Below are 20,342 nucleotides of genomic sequence, written 5' to 3' on the forward strand. Positions count from 1 at the left end.
CTAGGAATTCTATGAGTATTAAGATGATATTTATGAAATATAATGTAATTGTAATAATTATTTAATCTTAATTAATAAATAATTTTATTAAATATATATATATATATATATATATATATATATATTTTTTGTATATTTTTATTAATAAAAATTTATTTATGATCGTTACTACTTATTTTAAATTAAATTAATTAATAGAAAATATAATATCTATTCAATATTTTTATAATTTTTATAATTTGATAATTAATTAAATAAATTAATTCTAAAATTTCAAAAAAAAATTTATTTTTTTAAATAAATTTTCATAAATTATTATTATTATTATTATTTTTCTATATAAATTTATATTGAAATTCAATACTTTTCAATATTTTTCTAAAAAAATTTATATTATATTTTTAGGAAATTTTGAATTTTGGTTGAGAGGGCATTAAATGGTCGGCCCGAAATTTAGCGCAAGCGCCACCAATGGGGGCAGGGTACTAGGTTCTAATTGTGCTGGCTGTTGGGAGGGTATTAAATGGTTAGCCCGAAATTTGGTGCAAGGGCAGGGTACCAGGGTCTAATTGTGCTGCCTCTTGAGAGGGTATTAAATGGTCAGCCCAAGGTTTGTTTGTCCGCTTGGAAAAAGGTGTCAAATTCACCTTGTACAGCTTTAAAATAATATAGAACACCCTTTCTGGATGCCTCAACAGACAGCAAAATTAAAGCAAATTTCATTTAGATTTGTTTAGCTTTGCTATAGTTATATTTATAGACTATATTTTTGAAAACTTATTAACTTACCTTCAGTTTTTAATATTTATCCAAATAAATCCATTTGTCAGATTTTTTTGTTTATAAATTTTTACAATTAAAGGCTACAAAAAAGTTATAATTCATTATTTTATAATTTATTAATATTATAAAAATATAATTATGACATTCAACTATTAAAATTAATGGTTAAAAATTAACAGATAGGGTCTAAATGATGAATTTTAAAAAGCACAAATCTAATTATAATTAGGCCAAAGTTAAAAGATCTAAATAAAATTTTATTAAATTACCATTTTTTTATAAAAGTTTAAATTATTAAAAAGTGGATAACATTTTTTTTAAAAATATTTTTCACTACCAATAACCCTACAAGTAGCCTTACCCTTGTGTGGGATTTTTTAAAATTTTTTTTAAATTTTTTTATCTCTACATGTGTTTCTACTTGCTAAGTGGAGTTGTTAAGAGTTTTAAATTTAGGAGCTTTAGGGCCTGTCTTGTATTGTCTTACAAAATGATTTTTCAATTTTTTTAAATTGAGAAATGATAAAAAATGCATTTAGCATCTTTATATGGAATTTAGAATTTGAAAAAGAAGTTGAAAATATTCTCTAAAATATGAATAAATTTAAAAAGCTTTCAAAACACGTTTTAGATGAATTTGAAAAATTTTAGAAACAAATATATAAAAGGAAATATAATATTTATTATTTTAAATGTAAAAATATTTATTTTATACAAATATAATATTAACTAAACACTGAACCAAAAAAAAAAAAACTTGTTTCTAAACGGGCTAGTATTCAAATTATTCACATTCACAATAAAAACAAAAAATTTATATCATTACATATCCTTTCATTTTTCACTTGCAAAAAACCGCTAGATTATTTTTTTGGGATTAAATTCCTGTAGTACTGGATTATTTACAGCATATATTGTTTTCTCATGTACAAAATATGTCGATGAGAAAGGAGGAGTTGTGTTCATATTCTCTCCTGTCCTTCTATATAAAGAAAGCCTAGTGTAAGCATACCTATATATATCATCTATGTATACAGAATCCATGTAGAAATCACCATCGACTACCATTAATCACTTAAGAAAAAAAAAAGGAGAAAAATCAAAATGATGAATCCTCAAGTAGCCAAACAGACCAATGCCTACCAAACTCTGCTCCTACTGCCAAAGCCATTCGTCCATGGCAGCTGCAGCCGGAATGGTTCATTACTTACAGTCCCGGCAGGTGCAAAATCCTCCTCCTTCCCCAGGAAACAAAGTAGAAGAGTTGGCTTCAGCCCTAGCACCATAAAAGCTAGCGCTGTTGTGACTCCTATCGCTTACACCCCAAGCCCCGTCAACGTTAAAGCTATCCTGACCGTACAACGTACGGTCGGAGGTTTTTTCTCAAACATTGGTTTTCAGGGAGTACTCGATGATTTTAAAGATCTGTTCGGCAGATCTTTGCTCCTTGAGCTTGTTAGTACTGAGCTTCAGCCGCGTAAGTAATAAAATTGAACCCACGAACGGTCGCCAGTTAATTTATTTAAGTATTATAAATTAATGGTTCTTTTATTTATCAATTTAAACATATGATTTTAATCTTTCTCACTTTTTTTTTAAAAGTTATGATATAATGTGATATGATTTACCAAAAATATATATACAATATGATATAGATAAATTCATAATTTTACTTGGTTTGAAATGGAAACCTTTTTCTTTCTTGTTTATTTATTTATATATTTGTTTGTTGGTGTACTTCAAATGGAAACTTTAAATTCTTAGTTCACTGCACACTGATAGAGAGTAATAGAGTTATGTGAAAATTGCACCGCTGGATTCTTTGCGTTGATAAACAAACACAAAAAATTGGTTTTTAGTGTCAAATTATATCGATATTCATGATGATATCAGCAATGCCGCCAAAAAACAAAAAAAAAAAAAAACCTATGAGATTTTTAACCACAATGAATATTGTGGCTAAATGCCCTTTTGGCAACAGCAAATAGATATTAGGCACAGTAACTAATTTTAGAAACAAAGGTTATTGTTGCTAGAAGTGTGGGTAAAAAATTTTAATGACAATTTTTAACCACAGTATATTGTGATTTAAAATTTTTACCATGGAGTTATCAGCTACAGCTTAGACTTTTAACCATTACTTTTCCTATGGCTAATATTTTGTTTTTTCGTAGTCAAATATATTGAATGAGCTCTAAATCTAATCTTTTTTCATATCCTTACTTAAATAATTGGAGTTTCAAATTTTTTAATTTTTGGGAAAATTGAAGTCTATTATATATTTTTGGTTTTTTTTTTTTTTAACTTGTGATATTTAATTAATTAAATAGAATTAATTTTTTATTAAAGCCCTATTTGATATAGTTTTTGCTTTTATTTCTCTAAAAATACTTTATGAAGAAGCCAATATTTACTGGTTTTAATTATAAATTTATCAGGAAGTGTAGAGCATTTAAAAAAAAAATGATTTAATAATTTTCAGAAGTAGTTTTTGAACTTTAAAATTTATTTTCATCTTATAGTAAGTATACTAAAATGGTCTAAATCCAACATGTAATATACATACGCACATCATCAGACAAATTAATTAAAGAAAAAATCCTCATCTATAATATGATTCTTCTACCTCAGTTTTTGTCTTGAATGAGTTTAGAGAAAAAGAGGTAGAGAAGCGTAGATAACGAATCAGAAGCAGCAAGATTTCTGGACATACATTGATGTAACAGTAAATATTAAGCTTGGAACGAATCTAGTCATAAATATTTTTCACCAAATAAGAAAACAAAGAATCTAGTCATGAATATCGGTCCCCAGGTACCAGAAACTGTGTATGCCAGAAAAGGAAGTTTAATGGTCGCGAATATGTGCTATTTAATTATATATAAATGATGATGATTATGTATTTTATTTTATTTATATTTTTATTTTCTGAAAAGAAACTGGAGAAGAGAAGAGTATTAAAGGATACGCGCACAAAACCAACCGCGATGGTAAGTTGGCGTTGGTGACGTACGAAATAAGCTTTGAAATTCCAGCAGAATTCGGAAGGGTTGGTGCAGTTATAATAGAGAACGAGCACCACAAGGAGATGTTTCTCAAAGATATCGTGTTGGATGGCTTCCCTGACGGTCCCGTCAGTCTCAGTTGCAACTCTTGGCTTCACTCTAAGTATGACAACCCTCGTAATAGGGTCTTCTTTACCAACAAGGTCAACCTTTTTAACCATTCCTTTATTTATTTCCTAATTATATAAATATATATAGGTTAAACAATAAAATATAATTAATAATTAATTCTGATATGACATAGGATGAAGACGAAGTTCATTTAACTATAGCCACACGTGATATTAATTCATATTATAAATATATAAACATTGACTGGCTTATTATTATTTAAAAAAATATACAACGATTAAGGAAAAAAAAATTAAATTACTCACGCTTGCCACTAAAAAATTATAAATTCAAAATGCATAATAAAGGAAAAATTTATTATAAATAATTTAAAAAATGATAATAATGTTTTGGATGCTAGTCAAGCATGATTGTGGCTAGAGCCCTAGTGAGCCGCCCGCCATACAGGACCGTTTTTGTCCGGCATGTCAAAGTCCTAATAAGGACCACAACTAATTGAACCCCATTTTATTTGTAATTTGGTATTAATCAGGAGAACTCAGAGTTGAAAAGACATGTTTCATTTTCGTTTTGTTTATAACTTTTGTTTTGTAAGAGGAATCTCTAAGAGAGACGAGATCACACGATGACGATACATAAAGGTAGACAGAGTGGTCCCCCAAAAGTTTATTTATTTATTTTTTTGGGTAAACACTCCCAAAAAGTAATGAATGATCTTATAATAAACATATATTATGATGCTATATAATGTATATTATCAAGCCCCCTATAGCCAATAAGCAATGATCAGTCAAAAAATAAACCTACTTAAATAATTATTCATAATAATAAAAATAATAAAGCTAATCCTAATATTTTTCATAAACTAAGCACATATATTTGTTTTTCCCTATTTTTTAACTCCTCCAGTTTTATTAGCCCTCAGTTAATTTGTTAATTTAGTAGTGTGTTGCAGTTAAGAGGAGGTAGTGTTTAACTAAAACAGATAATTAATTATATAATTAAGGAAGAAAATGAAGTTGATTTGATTGTACAATCTCAGCTGCAACTCTTGGCTTCACCCTAAGTGCGACGACCCTCGTAGTAGGGTCTTTTTCACCAACAAGGTCTGCCTTTTGTGCCTTTCCTTTATTTATTTCCTAATTAATTATGATATACGTATATATATATATATATTCATGTTAAATAATAAAATATGATTAATAATGTTAATTCTGATCAGGAGAGAATGTTGAGAGAGAGTGACGGTTCAATGACATAGGATGATCAGAACGAACTTCATTTCATTCTAGCTACACGTAATATAAATTTATATTATAAACTAAACATATAAATAATTTTTCCTATTTTTAACTCCTCCAGTTTATTACCCCTCAGTTAATGTGTAATTTTAGTAGTGTGTTGTAGTTAATAGGAGGTAGTGTTTAATTAAAACTTATTATTAGTTATAGAATTAAAGAAGAAAATAATGTTGATTTTACTGTACAAAGTAATATTAATTTTGGTTTCAGTAATAAAGTTGAATTAGTTATAAATAATTAATAATCGTAATAATGATAATGTTGAATTTGGAGAGAGCAGTCGTACTTGCCATCAGAGACACCAAGTGGATTAAGGAGACTGAGAGAAGAAGAGCTGGTAATATTGAGAGGAAATGGGCAAGGAGAGCGAAAGAAGTTTGAGAGGATATATGATTATGATGTATACAACGATCTTGGTGATCCTGATAGCGATGCCGATCTCAAAAGGCCTGTCCTTGGTGGCAAATACCATCCCTACCCAAGACGCTGTAGGACTGGCCGACCACAGTGCGCAACTGGTACTACCTACTAGTACTGCTCGTTGATTGCTATAATTATTTTTAATAGCGCTGATATATATATATATATATATACACACATTTATATATGTGGATTCTTTTATAAATTGAGAAGATTATGTTAGCAACTACTTGCAGATCGATTTTCGGAGTCGAAGAGTAATGATTTTTATTATGTGCCACGGGATGAAGCATTCTCGGAGGTAAAGCAGATAACATTTTCTGCAAAGGCGTTGTATTCAGGACTGCATTCATTGGTTCCGAGATTGAAGGCCTTAAATGACAAGGACCTTGAATTCCCGTACTTCACAGCCATTGATTCCCTGTTTGACGAAGGCATTAATCTGCCTCCCGTTAAGGGAGATAGCTTTCTCAAGAATATCCTCCCTCGGCTAATCAAGGCTATAGAAGACAGCGATGACATTTTACAATTCGAAACCCCTGAGACTATGGACAGGGACAAGTTCTTTTGGTTACGGGATGCCGAATTTGCCAGGCAAACTCTCGCCGGTCTCAATCCTTGCTCCATCCAGTTGGTCACCGTATGTATAATATTTCTTTAATCCAATTTTATTAATTTAGTGGTGGCCGGTTTTATTTGTTGTTATTATAAATTGCATGCAGCAAAAACTTATTAATCAATTGCAGAAATGGCCATTGAAGAGTGAATTGGACCCAGAGATCTACGGCTCTCCTGAATCAGCAATCACGACTGAAATGATAGAAAAAGAGATCGGAGGTTTTATGACCGTTGAAGAGGTAATTAATTAATTAATTAATTAATTATGTCAAAAATATTGATCCCAATTCATAATTTGTTAAATACTAGTAATTGGAACACCATATATTTATTTATTAATAATATATATATATATATACACATGATTAAATTATCATGCAGGCAATAAAGCAAAAGAAGCTATTTATATTGGATTACCATGATCTGCTATTACCATATGTGAGCAAAGTAAGAAAGCTCAAAGGCACAACACTGTACGGATCTCGGACTCTGTTTTTCCTAAACCCAGATGGCACATTGAGGCCCCTGGCTATCGAGCTCACTCGCCCTAAAATTGGGGAAAAGCCTCAGTGGAGGCAAGTTTTCACACCCAGTTGGCATGCCACAGACGTCTGGGAGTGGAGGCTTGCCAAAGCACATGTCCTCGCCCATGATTCTGGTTATCACCAACTCGTTAGTCACTGGTTTGTACCTATACCTGCCCCTAACCTCTATTTCAAATTAATCCTAATTAATTAATTAATTATCCTTCAAAATTAAATGTCATGATGATGATGATCTCCTCCTGCTCCTGGATGCAGGCTAAGGACACATTGCGTTACAGAGCCTTACATAATTGCCACCAATCGGCAACTCAGCGTGATACACCCAATCTATAGACTTTTGCACCCCCATTTCAGATACACGATGGAGATTAATGCTCTTGCTCGCTCAAGTCTAATCAACGCCGATGGCGTTATCGAAGCCTCATTCTCCCCTGGCAAATACGCCATGGAGCTCAGCTCTGTTGCCTATGACAAGCAGTGGCGGTTCGATCTCCAAGCCTTGCCAGCTGACCTTATTAGCAGGTAAATTAAATTATTGTTATTATTATTTTATAATAAATGAAAATCATAAATTTTATTAATTAAGTTGATTTGAGAATATTAATAATTATTTAATTAATATTAATTAACAGGGGAATGGCTGTGGAAGACCCAGCTGCCCCACACGGTCTAAAGCTGACAATTGAAGACTACCCTTTTGCCAACGACGGTCTGGTCCTATGGGATTTCATCAAAAAATGGGTCTCCGACTACGTCAACCACTACTACTCCGACGCCGCCCAAATCCAGTCTGACGAAGAGCTTCAAGCATGGTGGACGGAAATCCTAACGGTGGGTCACGCGGACAAGAAGGACGAGCCGTGGTGGCCGGAGCTGAACACCCCTCAGGACCTGATAGACATCATCACCATCATCGTTTGGGTGGCGTCGGGTCACCACGCGGCCGTGAACTTCGGACAGTACCTATACGCAGGGTATTTCCCAAATAGGCCGACGATTGCGAGGACCAACGTGCCAGCAGAGGATTGCACGAGGGAATCGTGGAACGAGTTCTTGAAGAGACCCGAAGGAGCTCTTCTGAAGTGCTTCCCGTCGCAGGTTCAAGCGACGACAGTGATGGTGACTTTGGATATATTATCCAATCATTCGCCCGATGAGGAGTATCTGGGGAAGAAGTCTGAGGCTGCGTGGGATGAAGATCCTGTCATAAAGGCCGCCTTCGAACGCTTCAGTGGCCGGTTGATGTTGTTAGAAGGGATTATTGACGGTAGGAATGCTGACGCGAAGCATTTCAAGAACAGAACCGGAGCTGGTGTTGTTCCTTATGAACTTTTGAAGCCCTTTTCTGAGGATGGAGTCACTGGCAAAGGCGTTCCCTATAGCATCTCCATTTGAAATAATTTCTTTCAAATTCTATATTGTTCTCTGCCTCTGCACCCTTAATTTCTCTTGTTCACTATCACCCTACTATTTTCTCATCGAATAAAATACTCAATTTTCTGCCTACAATTACATTGTTGTTAAGTATTAATTAATGCTTCATTCTTGTAATATATATATATATATATATATATATATATGAAAAGAGAAAGAATAATTATCATTTTATTTAATGCTTAAACCTTTTAACACATAAGCATTTTTTTTTAAAAAGAAAACCTCCAAGTTATATATAATAAAACGCCTTCTTTCTATTTAGTGCTGTCTTAAAATATATAATCAAAATTATCTCCACTACATCCAAAATCTTATGGATAACAGACTAAATGTGGATATATCTCTGTTTTATATATAATCAAATAAAATTAAAGCTTGATCCCATTTTTGATTCATACTGCATATATATATAACAATGATTGAAATATCCTGCAATATTCATTTAAAAGTTTCTTCATTCTTTCAAAAAAAATATATATATATATATATATACAATCTGATCATCTAGTTTTATTTATCTTACACCCTCAACTTAAAATTTATCGACATAACTTTAATTCTTAAGTTTCAACTGAAAGTTTAAATAAATGGAAAATTAAATCGGTACAATGGAAAAATTAATGAAAGTGAGATGCCATAAATGTAAAATTGCATTTTTTTCTTTTTTTTCTTTTTTTTTTTGGCTATAGAGTGGCAGGACTAATTAATTAAGAATAATTACTTTTTTAAAATAAAAATGAAAAAAGAACAATTATTTTCTTTCTGTTAATTATTTAACGTAGTTCCCTTGCAACACATGCAACCACACTTTTAAGTAGCAAAAGATAATTATCTTCTTTTTGTTTTTGGGGTAAAAATAAAGTTTTACCTTTTCTCATTGTAGGACCAGCCTAATGAATATCATATCTGAGGCCTTGAATTCCGAATTTCTAATGCGACATAATTTTTTAAAAGTAAATAAAAATTTATTAGATGAAATTATATTAATTAATATATGCAATCTTATATACACATCCAATATAAAATATTTATTATTTATTCTATGTTAAATGAAGACTAAACAATATATTTTGATTTTGTTTTTTTATCATTTACAATAGTTTTTTTACCTTATCATACTGTCTTAAACTCATAACTCTTTCATTCAAACTCTTAATTGTAGGTGTGAGTAATTTATTAACTGAATCGTTTTCATTTGACAAAATATTTTAATGTCTAATAGTGATAGGTTAACCAAAACACCCAAAAACAAAAAAACATAAAAACGTTAATTGAATTTAATTTTTAAAAAAAATTGAGTTATCAATTCGACTTTTCTAATTAAAAAAATTACATTTAAATAGGTTTTGTTTTCAGATATTAATTTTAGTCAAAAGGTATTAAAAAATTTCTTTTTGTCATCATTAATAAATAATTACTAGTGAACATATATTAGACAGTAACTTAAATGGTTATTATTAAAAAAATTCATTTTTAGAATTTTAAATGATAAAATTAAATAATATAAATTCTCCTAGATAATCTCAAGAATCTAATATACACATTTTCCATTTAGTACATAATTATGGTATTCTTCAAAAAATTAAGTTATACAATTACGAAATAACCGTATAAAGGTATATTAGTATCAAAATTTGCATTAACAACATACTATATTATTATTATTTTTAAACATCATACTATATTATCTTTATAAAAAAATAATATTATCTAAACCAAAAGAATAATTAAATTATTAGATAATATTCTTATCCTACTTTCGGAGCCAGATATCGTTTTTAAAGATATCTAAATAAAAAATAAAATAAAATTCAAAAATTTTGGGAAAAATCTTAGGCCATAACCTAACTCAGTTACGCCGTGTTTATAAGCCTATATAATTGGAAACATTTTGGATATATTTAGAAATTAACAACTGCCTGTAATAGACCTGATGTTATTCCACATTCAGTAAAACGTGCCGAGTTAATTTAGTGCATGTATATGTACGAATAAAGTCGAAATTTTCAAACCGGAGAGAAGATGATTGTATAATTCCCCTTAGGAAACACGTCATATGGGAAGTTGCCCCGTAAAGTATGACTTATATGCATATGTCCTGTCAAAAATAATGAAGGTGAAGGGAGAAACGTGGCGTGGATGGTAGAGAATGGTCCAGGCTAGGGGTTGTTAAGCAGAAATGATCTAGGCTAGGGAGTAAAATAGTTGGATGAATCCCAGAGGTGGTCCATGGAGCCATGTGATTAAGGTGCAGTGGGGCAAAAGACAAACAAAATTACAAATATTTTCAACTTTCACAAGATGGATGAGGTGACTGACCCTGTCCAACTCCAACCTGTGGTTCCGAAGTAATCTCTCTTAGCGGGATCCTAATATTGGTATTAAGGCTTTTGTTTTTCTTTTTTAAAAGGTGATTTTCATTTTTTTTTTATTTAAAAAGTGACTCAAAATGTAATTAATTCCCGGCATTTTGAAGTAAGAGTTAGTAATATTGCAGACTTCTCTCAAATAACTCATTAATATTAGTTTTGAGGTGGTGACCGAGTTTTGGTGGGAACAAGCGGAAACAGATTTTTGTTAGTCATCTCTTTTGGATTTTCTTCTCCACACACACACACATATATATATATATATATATATATATATTCGTTGGTTTTTATCATGTGCTTCTACATTGCTCACTCGTATTCACACCGGAAAAACATTTTCACATTTTGTAAACGCATGATTAATTTTTCTTCCAACATAATTCCACATGTAAGGTGCAAAAAGCAGGTATTAATCTTCCCCCTCCTATTCCCATAAAATAAAATACCAAATGCATGGGATGATAATCTTCCCTCAGATCCTTGCCTCTTTTCCCACATATACACACACACGCACGTGTTAATTAACTAATTAATTGAAAACGTCTTCACATGAGGAAAAGAGGGAATTATAAAATATAGTAATTTATATTAGATTTTGACTTGTAGTCATAAAAAGGGAAAGTTGTGGTTGCTTACAAACATGGGACAATATATTTGTAAAAATTGCAATCCTGTTATAATTTGTTCCTTGGAAATTATCACATTTGCAATGGGATGTGACATATTTGGTGAAAGCAATCTAGAATCCTCCTTGTTTTACAATTTATTTATTGCCTCCTATAAATAGAGTGACTCATGAGTAAGCGTTTTAATTTTTTTCTATCACAAAATTTTCTTGTAGGCAAGAGAGTGAGTGAAGCAGAAGCTATTATAGGAAATATTATCAGATAACCCTACTCCATCTGCTATCCACTTGGTTCTCTGGTGTAGGTCATATAGAAATTAACCCCACCCAACAGGGAAAAGAAAAAAGAGAAAAATTCAAAAATATGCTGAATCCTCATCAACTAGTTGGAAATACAAACCTCAACTCAGCCCAAATCGTCTTTCTGGTAAATAGACCTTTTGTCCATGGCCATCAAAATACTACTACTTCGCAAGCCATTCTGTCAAGGCCTTATAATTCGTTCCAAAGAAAACACAAACAGCTTCAGATTTGCTTCATTAATCCAGCTGCCAACATAAAAGCTATAGCCAGTGCCACCACCGAAGAGGAAGCTGAGGAAGCCAAGGAAGCTGAGGAAGCCAAGGAAGCTGAGGAAGCCAAGGAAGCTGAGAAAGCCAAGGAAGCTGAGAAAGCCATTAAAGTGAAAGCCGTGGTAACCGTTCAACCAACGGTTGGTGGCTTTTTCAAAAACCTTGGTATAGACCGAGGGCTTGATGATATTCAAGATTTGCTCGGTAAAACACTCCAGCTTGAGCTTGTTTGCGCCGACCTTGATCCTGGTAATTAAGCCTTCCATTCCATTTGGTCGTTTAATTACTAGTATTTATTTTAGTAAACTTGTTTTATGTTGGGGATTTGTCTCTGCTAAATTTTATGGTAATTACATTGTTTATTTATTTTATCATGAAGTCGTACGTACTAGCTAGTTCTGTGCAAGAGCTTGTTGCTTGTCAATTGTCCTGTCTCAAAAGGCTAGCTTTACAAAGAATGAGTATGAAAACATCCATCTCTTCACGAGGCAAAACTTGCTAGCTAGCCATTCATCAAAAAAAAAAAAAAAAAAAAAAACAAAAAAAAAAAAACTTGCTAGCTAGCTATACTTTATTAATTAACTAGTGGAAATAAAGTACCATTAATTTATACAGAAATAATATAATATATTATAATATTTTTTGAACTTTTAAATTCATTTTAATCATTCAAGTTTATTCCCATCAGAATTCAGAAGGGTTGAAATTCAGGGGAGGTGAGAGTCATATATAGATGGTAGTAATTAAGGAAAGGAATCGTAGAAATATAATATATGGTACAAGATTAGTTATTTAATTTCATGGGATTAATTAACGTAGTAAGGGTTTTTTGATATATCTATAGGAACGGGACAAGAAAAGGAGACGATAAAAGGGTTCGCCCAAAAGAAAGGTAAAGAGGAGAAAGGGAAAAAGAGAGGGATAAAGTATGAGACCACTTTTGAAGTTCCAATTGATTTTGGTAAGGTTGGAGCGATTTTGGTACAGAATGAGCACCACAAGGAGATGTACGTAGAGGATATTGTTCTTGATGGATTCCCTTATGGTCCTGTACACGTTGTCTGCAATTCCTGGATACACTCCAAATTTGACAATCCTCAAAAGAGAGTATTTTTCACTACCAAGGTTAGCACCATGCATATATGCCTGCTTGCTTAATTACCTTTTATTTATTTACAGAACATATGGTTTTTATTAATAACCTTTCTTTTACTTGAAACTAGCGAGCTAGCTAAATCTATTTATTTTTTAATACACAAATATTTATATGTGAATTTGAGGACAATATAATGAAAAAGGACTTAAGTCAAATGAGAGAAAGTAAATTCCATAAATATTTTATAGTTTATAAAATTACAAATATATATATATATATGTGTGTGTGTGTGTGCGTAGACTTTACCCAAAAAAAAAAAAAAAAAAAAAAAAGAGAATAAAAAAAATGAAAAACGATGCTGTAAACTTTCTAGCGAGCATTAATATTCGTTATTTAGATATCTATCTTGACCTTAAGTTGCGGTGGTTTAAAATACTAGATACTTGTATTTAATTTAAGGAAGTTGAATAATTGCAAACAAAATAATAATAGTGACTTAAAAAGAATTCACCAAGTTGAATATTTCTCTCTCTAGAAAGGGCATATCTTTTGTATTTTTTCATGTAGAAATTAACTTCTTTTTTCTTTTTCTTTTTTTTGGTCTTTTTACTTTGTTTGTTTATTTTTTCTGACCTTTTTTTTTTTTTCCAATTTGTCATCATTATAACTATTATTATTGTTATTTCTTAAATTAATATGTTAACTTAGCTCCATATTATGACTGGTCCTCTATGCACTTCACACCCACCCTTACTTGTTGTTCATTATGAAAAAGCTATGGATGCTTTGGGTTCTTTCAAGAAAGAAAAGAAACTTTTTTTTTTCTTTTTTTGTGTGTGCGTGTAATCTACTACTACTACTATTATTATTATTATTATTTTGTTAGGTATTAAGGGGGAGGTTCTATATTTTTCTTGAAAAAAAAAAAAAAAAAAGAAGAAGAGAAACTAAGATGAATATTACATCAAATTAACAGAATAAGAATAACAAAGGAATATCGAAATTGCTTTTTAAGTTCAATCAATTCTAACAGATAAAGCTCACAGTTCTTGTGGTGTTTGTACAACTGTATATTATACGATTGGCTTATATGGTTTTTTATTTTTATAACTTTTTTTTTATCTAAATATTAGTATTATTATTCCTTTTTTTTTTTTTTTTTGGGATGGAATTAATATTAAAATTGTTTCTTTTTGACATAGAAATTATTCAACTTAAATTGAGTGCACACAAAAGAAAAACAATCAAATAGATTAAAATTTAACGAAGAAATGCATTGATGGGGCCATCCAAGAGGGACAACGAAATGATATTTCTATCCTTTTTATAAAGATAGGCAGACAGAGATTCGAATATATATATATATATATATATATATATATATATATATATATATATATATATATATATATTTGGGTAAATACAGAGATTCGAATATATGTTTGATTAATAACTTGGAAAATTATATATAAAAAAAAAGATTTTAATTATTATGTGGTGGAGGTTTTTGAAAACGAATTAGGACGGTGTGACTGGTGACTTGCTTGACTTTTATTTATTTATTTATTTTCGACCAATGGTGAATTGGACTTGGAAGTGTAAGATATACTAAGATTCACAAACATCATGATCACCGACTGAAATCTGGTTTAACGAATGAAATTAATTATCCAATGATAATAATAAGAAGAAATTAATAAAATTAACTAATTAATAATGGGATAATGATCTTGTGATTAATGATAATGATGATAATGAATTGGGCATGCACTGGCCAGTCGTATTTGCCATGGGAGACGCCAAGTGGGTTGTGGAGGTTGAGAAAAGAAGAGCTTGAGACTCTCAGAGGGAATGGGGAAGGAGAGCGAAAGAGCTTCGAAAGAATCTACGACTACGACGTCTACAACGATGTCGGCGATCCCGATAAGAGCTGGGATCTCCGCCGCCCCGTCCTCGGCGGCAAAGACCGTCCCTATCCACGCCGTTGCCGGACCGGTCGACCACCTTGTGAATCAGGTACTATCCATTGATTCACCCTTTACATTTATTTTTCGTTTTTCTTTTCGCTTTTTTATTTTTTTATTTTTATAAATTTTGAGAATTTTTGGTGATATATATATATGTATATATATATAAATATATATGTATATTTATTTTTGAAAGGAATGTACTGGTTTACTCACGTGAATATGATATCTTCTTGTCTGTTTTGTTTTGTATCCTTGTACGTAGACTGCCATTTTATAACGGAATCTTTGAAATAATTGAGGTTGAAAAATTTTACTTTTGTGTTGTTTTTATGGTACTTCGAGTTTTGAAAAGCACCCAACGTAACAAATAAAATAAATAAATAAAAAGGTGGAGGTGAGGTGGTCATACAATAATACATATATATATATATATATATACGGAAATTATATGATGAAAACGGTCCAGTAATAGTGATGGTTTTTATAGTATTAACGATGATTTTTTAGAAAATTATCACCAATACTATAAAAAATTATCACCAATACTATAGTCCATATGAAAACCGTCCGTCCTTAAACGGATTGTATATATATATATATATATATATATATATATATATATATATTGATGGTGAATGTACGAAAGAAAGCTTTAAGAAAGAAAGCATGGGCGGTATGATTTACCAAAAGGCACTGGGTCCGTATAATTAATTTGTCTCCTCCTGGTTTTGTTTTGTTTATTTAACATGAAAACGACCCACCCTTCGATATTTCATAAATCATTTATTGACTTGTAACATAGACTTAATTTGTTTCCTTTCAGATTGAGTAGAGCTTAATAAATTCTAGATCGGATACGATTTTCTTAGCCACAAAAAAAATTGATTGGATAGGATTTTTCTCTGCTTTTCTTTGCCTGAAATATCATCGATATGCCATTTCACGTCACCTTTTTGGAACACAGTACAATTATTTCTCACATCAAAAAAGAAAAAAAAAATTATGTACAATTAATTTATTATTGCTGTGTCCAGTAAAAAGCTGCTACAGAGAATTGGTTTTCATCATAACATCACTCAATGCAGACTGAAAGCAGTGATTCAGTGAATAGCAGGATTTTTTGTTTCTTGAAGTTGATAGCATAAAATTAAAAATTAAAACAAATGAATTTAAAGAAACATCGATCCAAAAAAAAAAAAAAAGGTGAAACTTATAATGGAACAAACTTGTGTTAAAAAAAATTAATTATGTTAAATAAATTTAGATTGGTAATTAATTAGCCGCAATTGAATGCAGATCCATTGTCGGAGAAAAGGAGTAAGCGTTTCTATGTTCCACGAGACGAATGCTTCTCGGAGATAAAGCAGCTGACTTTCTCCGCAAAAACTCTCCGCTCGGTTTTGCATACATTAGCACCTTCCTTGGGGACAGTAATGGTGGATAAAAACCTGGGATTTCCTTACTTCACAGCCATTGATTCCCTTTTCAGCGAAGGGGTGGATCTGCCTCCCATTGGAAACGAAGGCTTTCTCAGAACAATTCTTCCTCGTGTCGTCAAAGCTATTACCGATACCGGAGGAGATGTTTTGCGCTTTGAGACCCCTGAAGCCTTTAACCGTCAGTCACAACTTTTTTTTTTTATATTTTTTATTTTTAAATCTCAAACATATGTCTATCTATCGCCATTATTGTTAGACTTAGACTTATACTTTGATGAGTAATCTTAATATTCATTCCTTCTAATTATTGACTAGCTAATTCAATTCAACTTGTGATGTTTTTGATCGATGCAGGGGATAAGTTTTTCTGGTTTAGGGACGAGGAATTTGCAAGGCAGACCCTTGCTGGACTCAACCCTTATAGCATACGGTTGATCACGGTATACATCACAAAACCTGCTCTATATCCATTCATCCATCAGGCTTAATTAATTTATGTACTTTACCGCAAGGGTATTAATCATAGAGAAAATTAACAAGGAAAAGAAAAGAACAGATAAAGATAGCTCCTTAGAATTTTATGAAGAGCTTATGTGTAATCTAATGCAGTTTGGTGAAACTTAATCATCATGCAGGAATGGCCATTAAAGAGTAAACTTGATCCTGAGATATACGGTCCACAGGAATCAGGAATCACTACAGAAATGATAAATCAAGAGATTGGAGGCATCATGACCATCGATGAGGTCATTAACGTTTTATAACTTCATTAGAACTTATACTAATTGTTATACTAATTGGGTTATAGTAATACTAATTGAAATAAAATTTGGATATATATATATATATATATATATGCCATGCAGGCCATGAAGAAAAAGAAGTTGTTCATCTTAGATTACCACGACCTTTTGTTACCTTTTGTTAAAAGAGTAAGACAGATTAAAGGGACAACACTATATGGATCACGAACAATATTCTTCCTAAACCCAGATGGCACATTGAGACCATTGGCCATTGAGCTCACCCGACCACCAATGGATGATAAACCCCAGTGGAAGCAAGTTTTCACACCCTGCAGTTGGCATTCTACTGGTGTCTGGCTATGGAGGATTGCCAAAACTCATGTTCTCGCCCATGATTCTGGTTATCACCAACTCGTTAGTCACTGGTAAATTTATACATATGCAGTGCTCAATTAAGTCAATATTATTTATACATATTGGATCAATTGTGAGAAATATTATGACTTCCTAATTTGTTTGCCAAAATTTTGCAGGCTAAGAACTCATTGTGTAACAGAACCTTATGTAATTGCCACGAACAGGCAACTTAGTGTGATGCATCCAATCTATAGACTATTGCATCCTCATTTCCGGTACACGATAGAGATCAATGCTCTTGCACGAGAAGCGCTTATCAATGCCGAAGGCACCATTGAGACTTGTTTTGCACCTGGCAAGTACGCCGGAGAGGTTAGCTCTGTTGCTTATGACGTTGAATGGCGCTTCGACTTGCAAGCATTGCCTGCTGACCTTATTAGCAGGTAAGGAACATCCAATTCCCATTTTTTTTTCTTTTTCTCTCTCTTCCCCCCTTAACTTTTTACCGTTGAAAATAAGAAGCAAAATTCCACTAATGGTGTAATTCTGTATTTTGGTATTAAAATGGTAGAGGAATGGCTGTTGAAGACCCAGAAGCCCCACATGGCCTGAAGCTCACAATTGAAGATTACCCTTTTGCAAATGATGGTTTACTTCTATGGGATGCCATAAAAGAATGGGTCTCTAACTATGTGAACCATTACTACCCTGATCCGAGCCAAGTAGAATCTGATGAAGAGCTTCAAGCATGGTGGACAGAGATCAGAACTAAAGGCCATGAAGACAAGAAGGATGAACCATGGTGGCCTGTGCTTAAAACCTCCAAAGATCTGATAGAAATCATAACAACAATTGTATGGGTAACATCTGGTCACCATGCAGCTGTGAACTTCGGACAGTATACTTATGCTGGTTATTTCCCTAACCGACCTACAATTGCAAGAACTAATATGCCAACCGAAGACCCTTCTGAAGAAGATTGGAAGAGGTTCATGAAGAAACCAGAAACAGCACTTTTGCAGTGCTTCCCTTCAAAGCTTCAAGCAATAAGGGTGATGGCTGTTTTGGACATTTTGTCTAATCATTCTCCGGATGAGGAATACCTTGGAGAGACCATGGAGCAGTCATGGGCTGATGATCCCATAATAAAGGCAGCGTTTGAAAGGTTTAATGAAAGGCTGAAGATGATCGAAGGGATCATTGATGAGAGGAACGAAAACACTCAATTCAAGAACAGAAATGGAGCTGGAACCTTGCCTTATGAGCTTTTGAAGCCCTTTTCTCCACCTGGGGTCACTGGAAAGGGTGTTCCCTATAGCATCTCCATTTGAAATAATATTATTCCCACATGCTTTTGTGTGATAATTAGTTGAAACTAATTATCTGGAAGAAATTAATATTGTAGGCATAATTAATTAATACCTTGAAAATATGTCAAATGTTTGAAACAAATTTTCATTATTAATAACATACGCAACCAATTTCCCCAGGTTTGAATCGAAATACCCTCTTTCAATCCCCTCTTCAATGTAGTTGGACAAAATGTTCGAACTAATCAATGAAAAGTAGAAAATATAGATAGAAATTAAGAAAATAATAAGGATAGGATTTTCCTAATTGGCATCCTCATCATTTCTTTAGTTTCTGATTAGGAATTTCTTAAACCAATGTGCTGAGAGCTTGGGGTATCGCTTTAATCCATTTTTGTAATCCACGACGTTGATGCCGAACCGAACAGTGTAACCCGAAGTCCATTCAAAGTTGTCTAACAATGACCATGCAAAATACCCCTTCACATTGACTCCATCCCTGGAATCAGAAATATTAGAAAAGCATACTTAAAATCAATTCATCCCTGGAACACAAATTGAGCTTCTAATTAGAAATTACTTGATTGCTCGTTGAAGGTAATAAAGATGGCGATAGTGGTAGTCAATTCTATGGTTGTCAATAAGGGCCTTCTTGAGGGGTAACTTGGGATCATCAAACTCATCAACTGCTACAAACCAACAGTGATGGATTATATACATATATACATATAGATTCAGATTCAAATTGAAATTTAATACATTGGGTTAAGTAATGATGATTAATTAAGAAGCCAAAAGTGAATTACCATTCTCAGTAATGTAAAGAAGTGGATTATGATACTTTGTTTTTATATAGAGCAGAAGATCTCGAATGCCTCTCGGATAAATCCGGATAAATTCTCTGAAGCAGCCTGCAACATATATGAACAGTTTAAAGCAAGTTGAAACTTAGTATAGTGGGGGTTGAAAAATCATCTACATGTCATTGTCACACTACGCCTAGCTTAGCTGCAATACTTTGAAGAAAAGATATGCTAAATTTGGTGCTCACCTTTGGACCAATGGGGATTCCATTATGCTCCGCTAAATTAATATGAACAATAAAGATTTTGCAAGGTCAGACTGAGTTACATATGAATCTAGGCCATAATAAAAATAAAAATATGATTTGAGTTTAGAATTTTCACATAGAAGATTAGCGTGAGAATCTGTCAAGAGGCTAGCATTTGTAGCACTACTTTTTGGTCCATAAGCTGCTAGTTAGAAGTATAGTAGTTTATGCCTATGAAATTGAATGATCCTTTAAGAGAGGGGGTGTATTCAATTTAAAATTTGATGGATTGAAAATGAGTTATAAATTTTAAAGAATTTGATAAATTGTTATTGAATCGTATAGATTTTATAAAGAATTTATAAGAATCTAACGAAATTTTTGAAATAAAGGTTGGATTTTATATTGACAATTTTCTTTACAATTTTATTTTTAAAATTCTTTCAAATCTATTAAAATCAATGACTTTTTGAATAAAAGTCTTAATTGAATATATTTAGATTTTAATAAATTTTTATAAAATCTATGAAAATCTAAATTGAATATCATTAGATTTGTTTGAACTC

The 20,342-nt window shown here is 32.1% G+C and overlaps 2 protein-coding genes and 1 pseudogene across 3 annotated transcripts; 2 read left to right on the forward strand and 1 right to left on the reverse strand.

Moving 5' to 3' along the window:
* Window positions 1-1,872: 1,872 nt before the first annotated feature.
* LOC125423351 (linoleate 13S-lipoxygenase 2-1, chloroplastic-like) lies at window positions 1,873-8,313 on the forward strand. Its single transcript, XM_060811689.1, has 8 exons — window positions 1,873-2,260; window positions 3,720-3,991; window positions 5,502-5,739; window positions 5,878-6,281; window positions 6,388-6,498; window positions 6,641-6,942; window positions 7,060-7,326; window positions 7,437-8,313. The coding sequence occupies exons 1-8, from the start codon at window positions 1,888-1,890 to the stop codon at window positions 8,197-8,199; spliced, it is 2,730 nt and encodes a 909-aa protein (XP_060667672.1). The 5' UTR covers window positions 1,873-1,887; the 3' UTR covers window positions 8,200-8,313.
* Window positions 8,314-11,359: 3,046 nt separating this feature from the next.
* LOC107412653 (linoleate 13S-lipoxygenase 2-1, chloroplastic) lies at window positions 11,360-18,904 on the forward strand. Of its 2 annotated transcripts, XM_060811818.1 has the most exons (10): window positions 11,360-11,822; window positions 11,859-12,056; window positions 12,652-12,932; window positions 14,682-14,919; window positions 16,170-16,490; window positions 16,667-16,752; window positions 16,948-17,058; window positions 17,179-17,483; window positions 17,592-17,858; window positions 17,987-18,904. In XM_060811818.1, exons 1-10 carry the CDS (start codon window positions 11,600-11,602, stop codon window positions 18,744-18,746), a joined length of 2,790 nt encoding a protein of 929 aa, XP_060667801.1. In that variant the 5' UTR covers window positions 11,360-11,599; the 3' UTR covers window positions 18,747-18,904. The 2 variants fall into 2 exon arrangements, with proteins under 2 accessions (XP_060667801.1, XP_015875950.3); XM_016020464.4 differs by having other exon boundaries at window positions 11,360-12,056.
* Window positions 18,682-20,029, reverse strand: LOC132799734 (beta-glucosidase 13-like; annotated as a pseudogene).
* Window positions 20,030-20,342: the final 313 nt, after the last annotated feature.

The sequence above is a fragment of the Ziziphus jujuba genome, chromosome 10 (genome assembly GCF_031755915.1).
Source record: "Ziziphus jujuba cultivar Dongzao chromosome 10, ASM3175591v1".
Classification (NCBI taxonomy): domain Eukaryota; kingdom Viridiplantae; phylum Streptophyta; class Magnoliopsida; order Rosales; family Rhamnaceae; genus Ziziphus; species Ziziphus jujuba.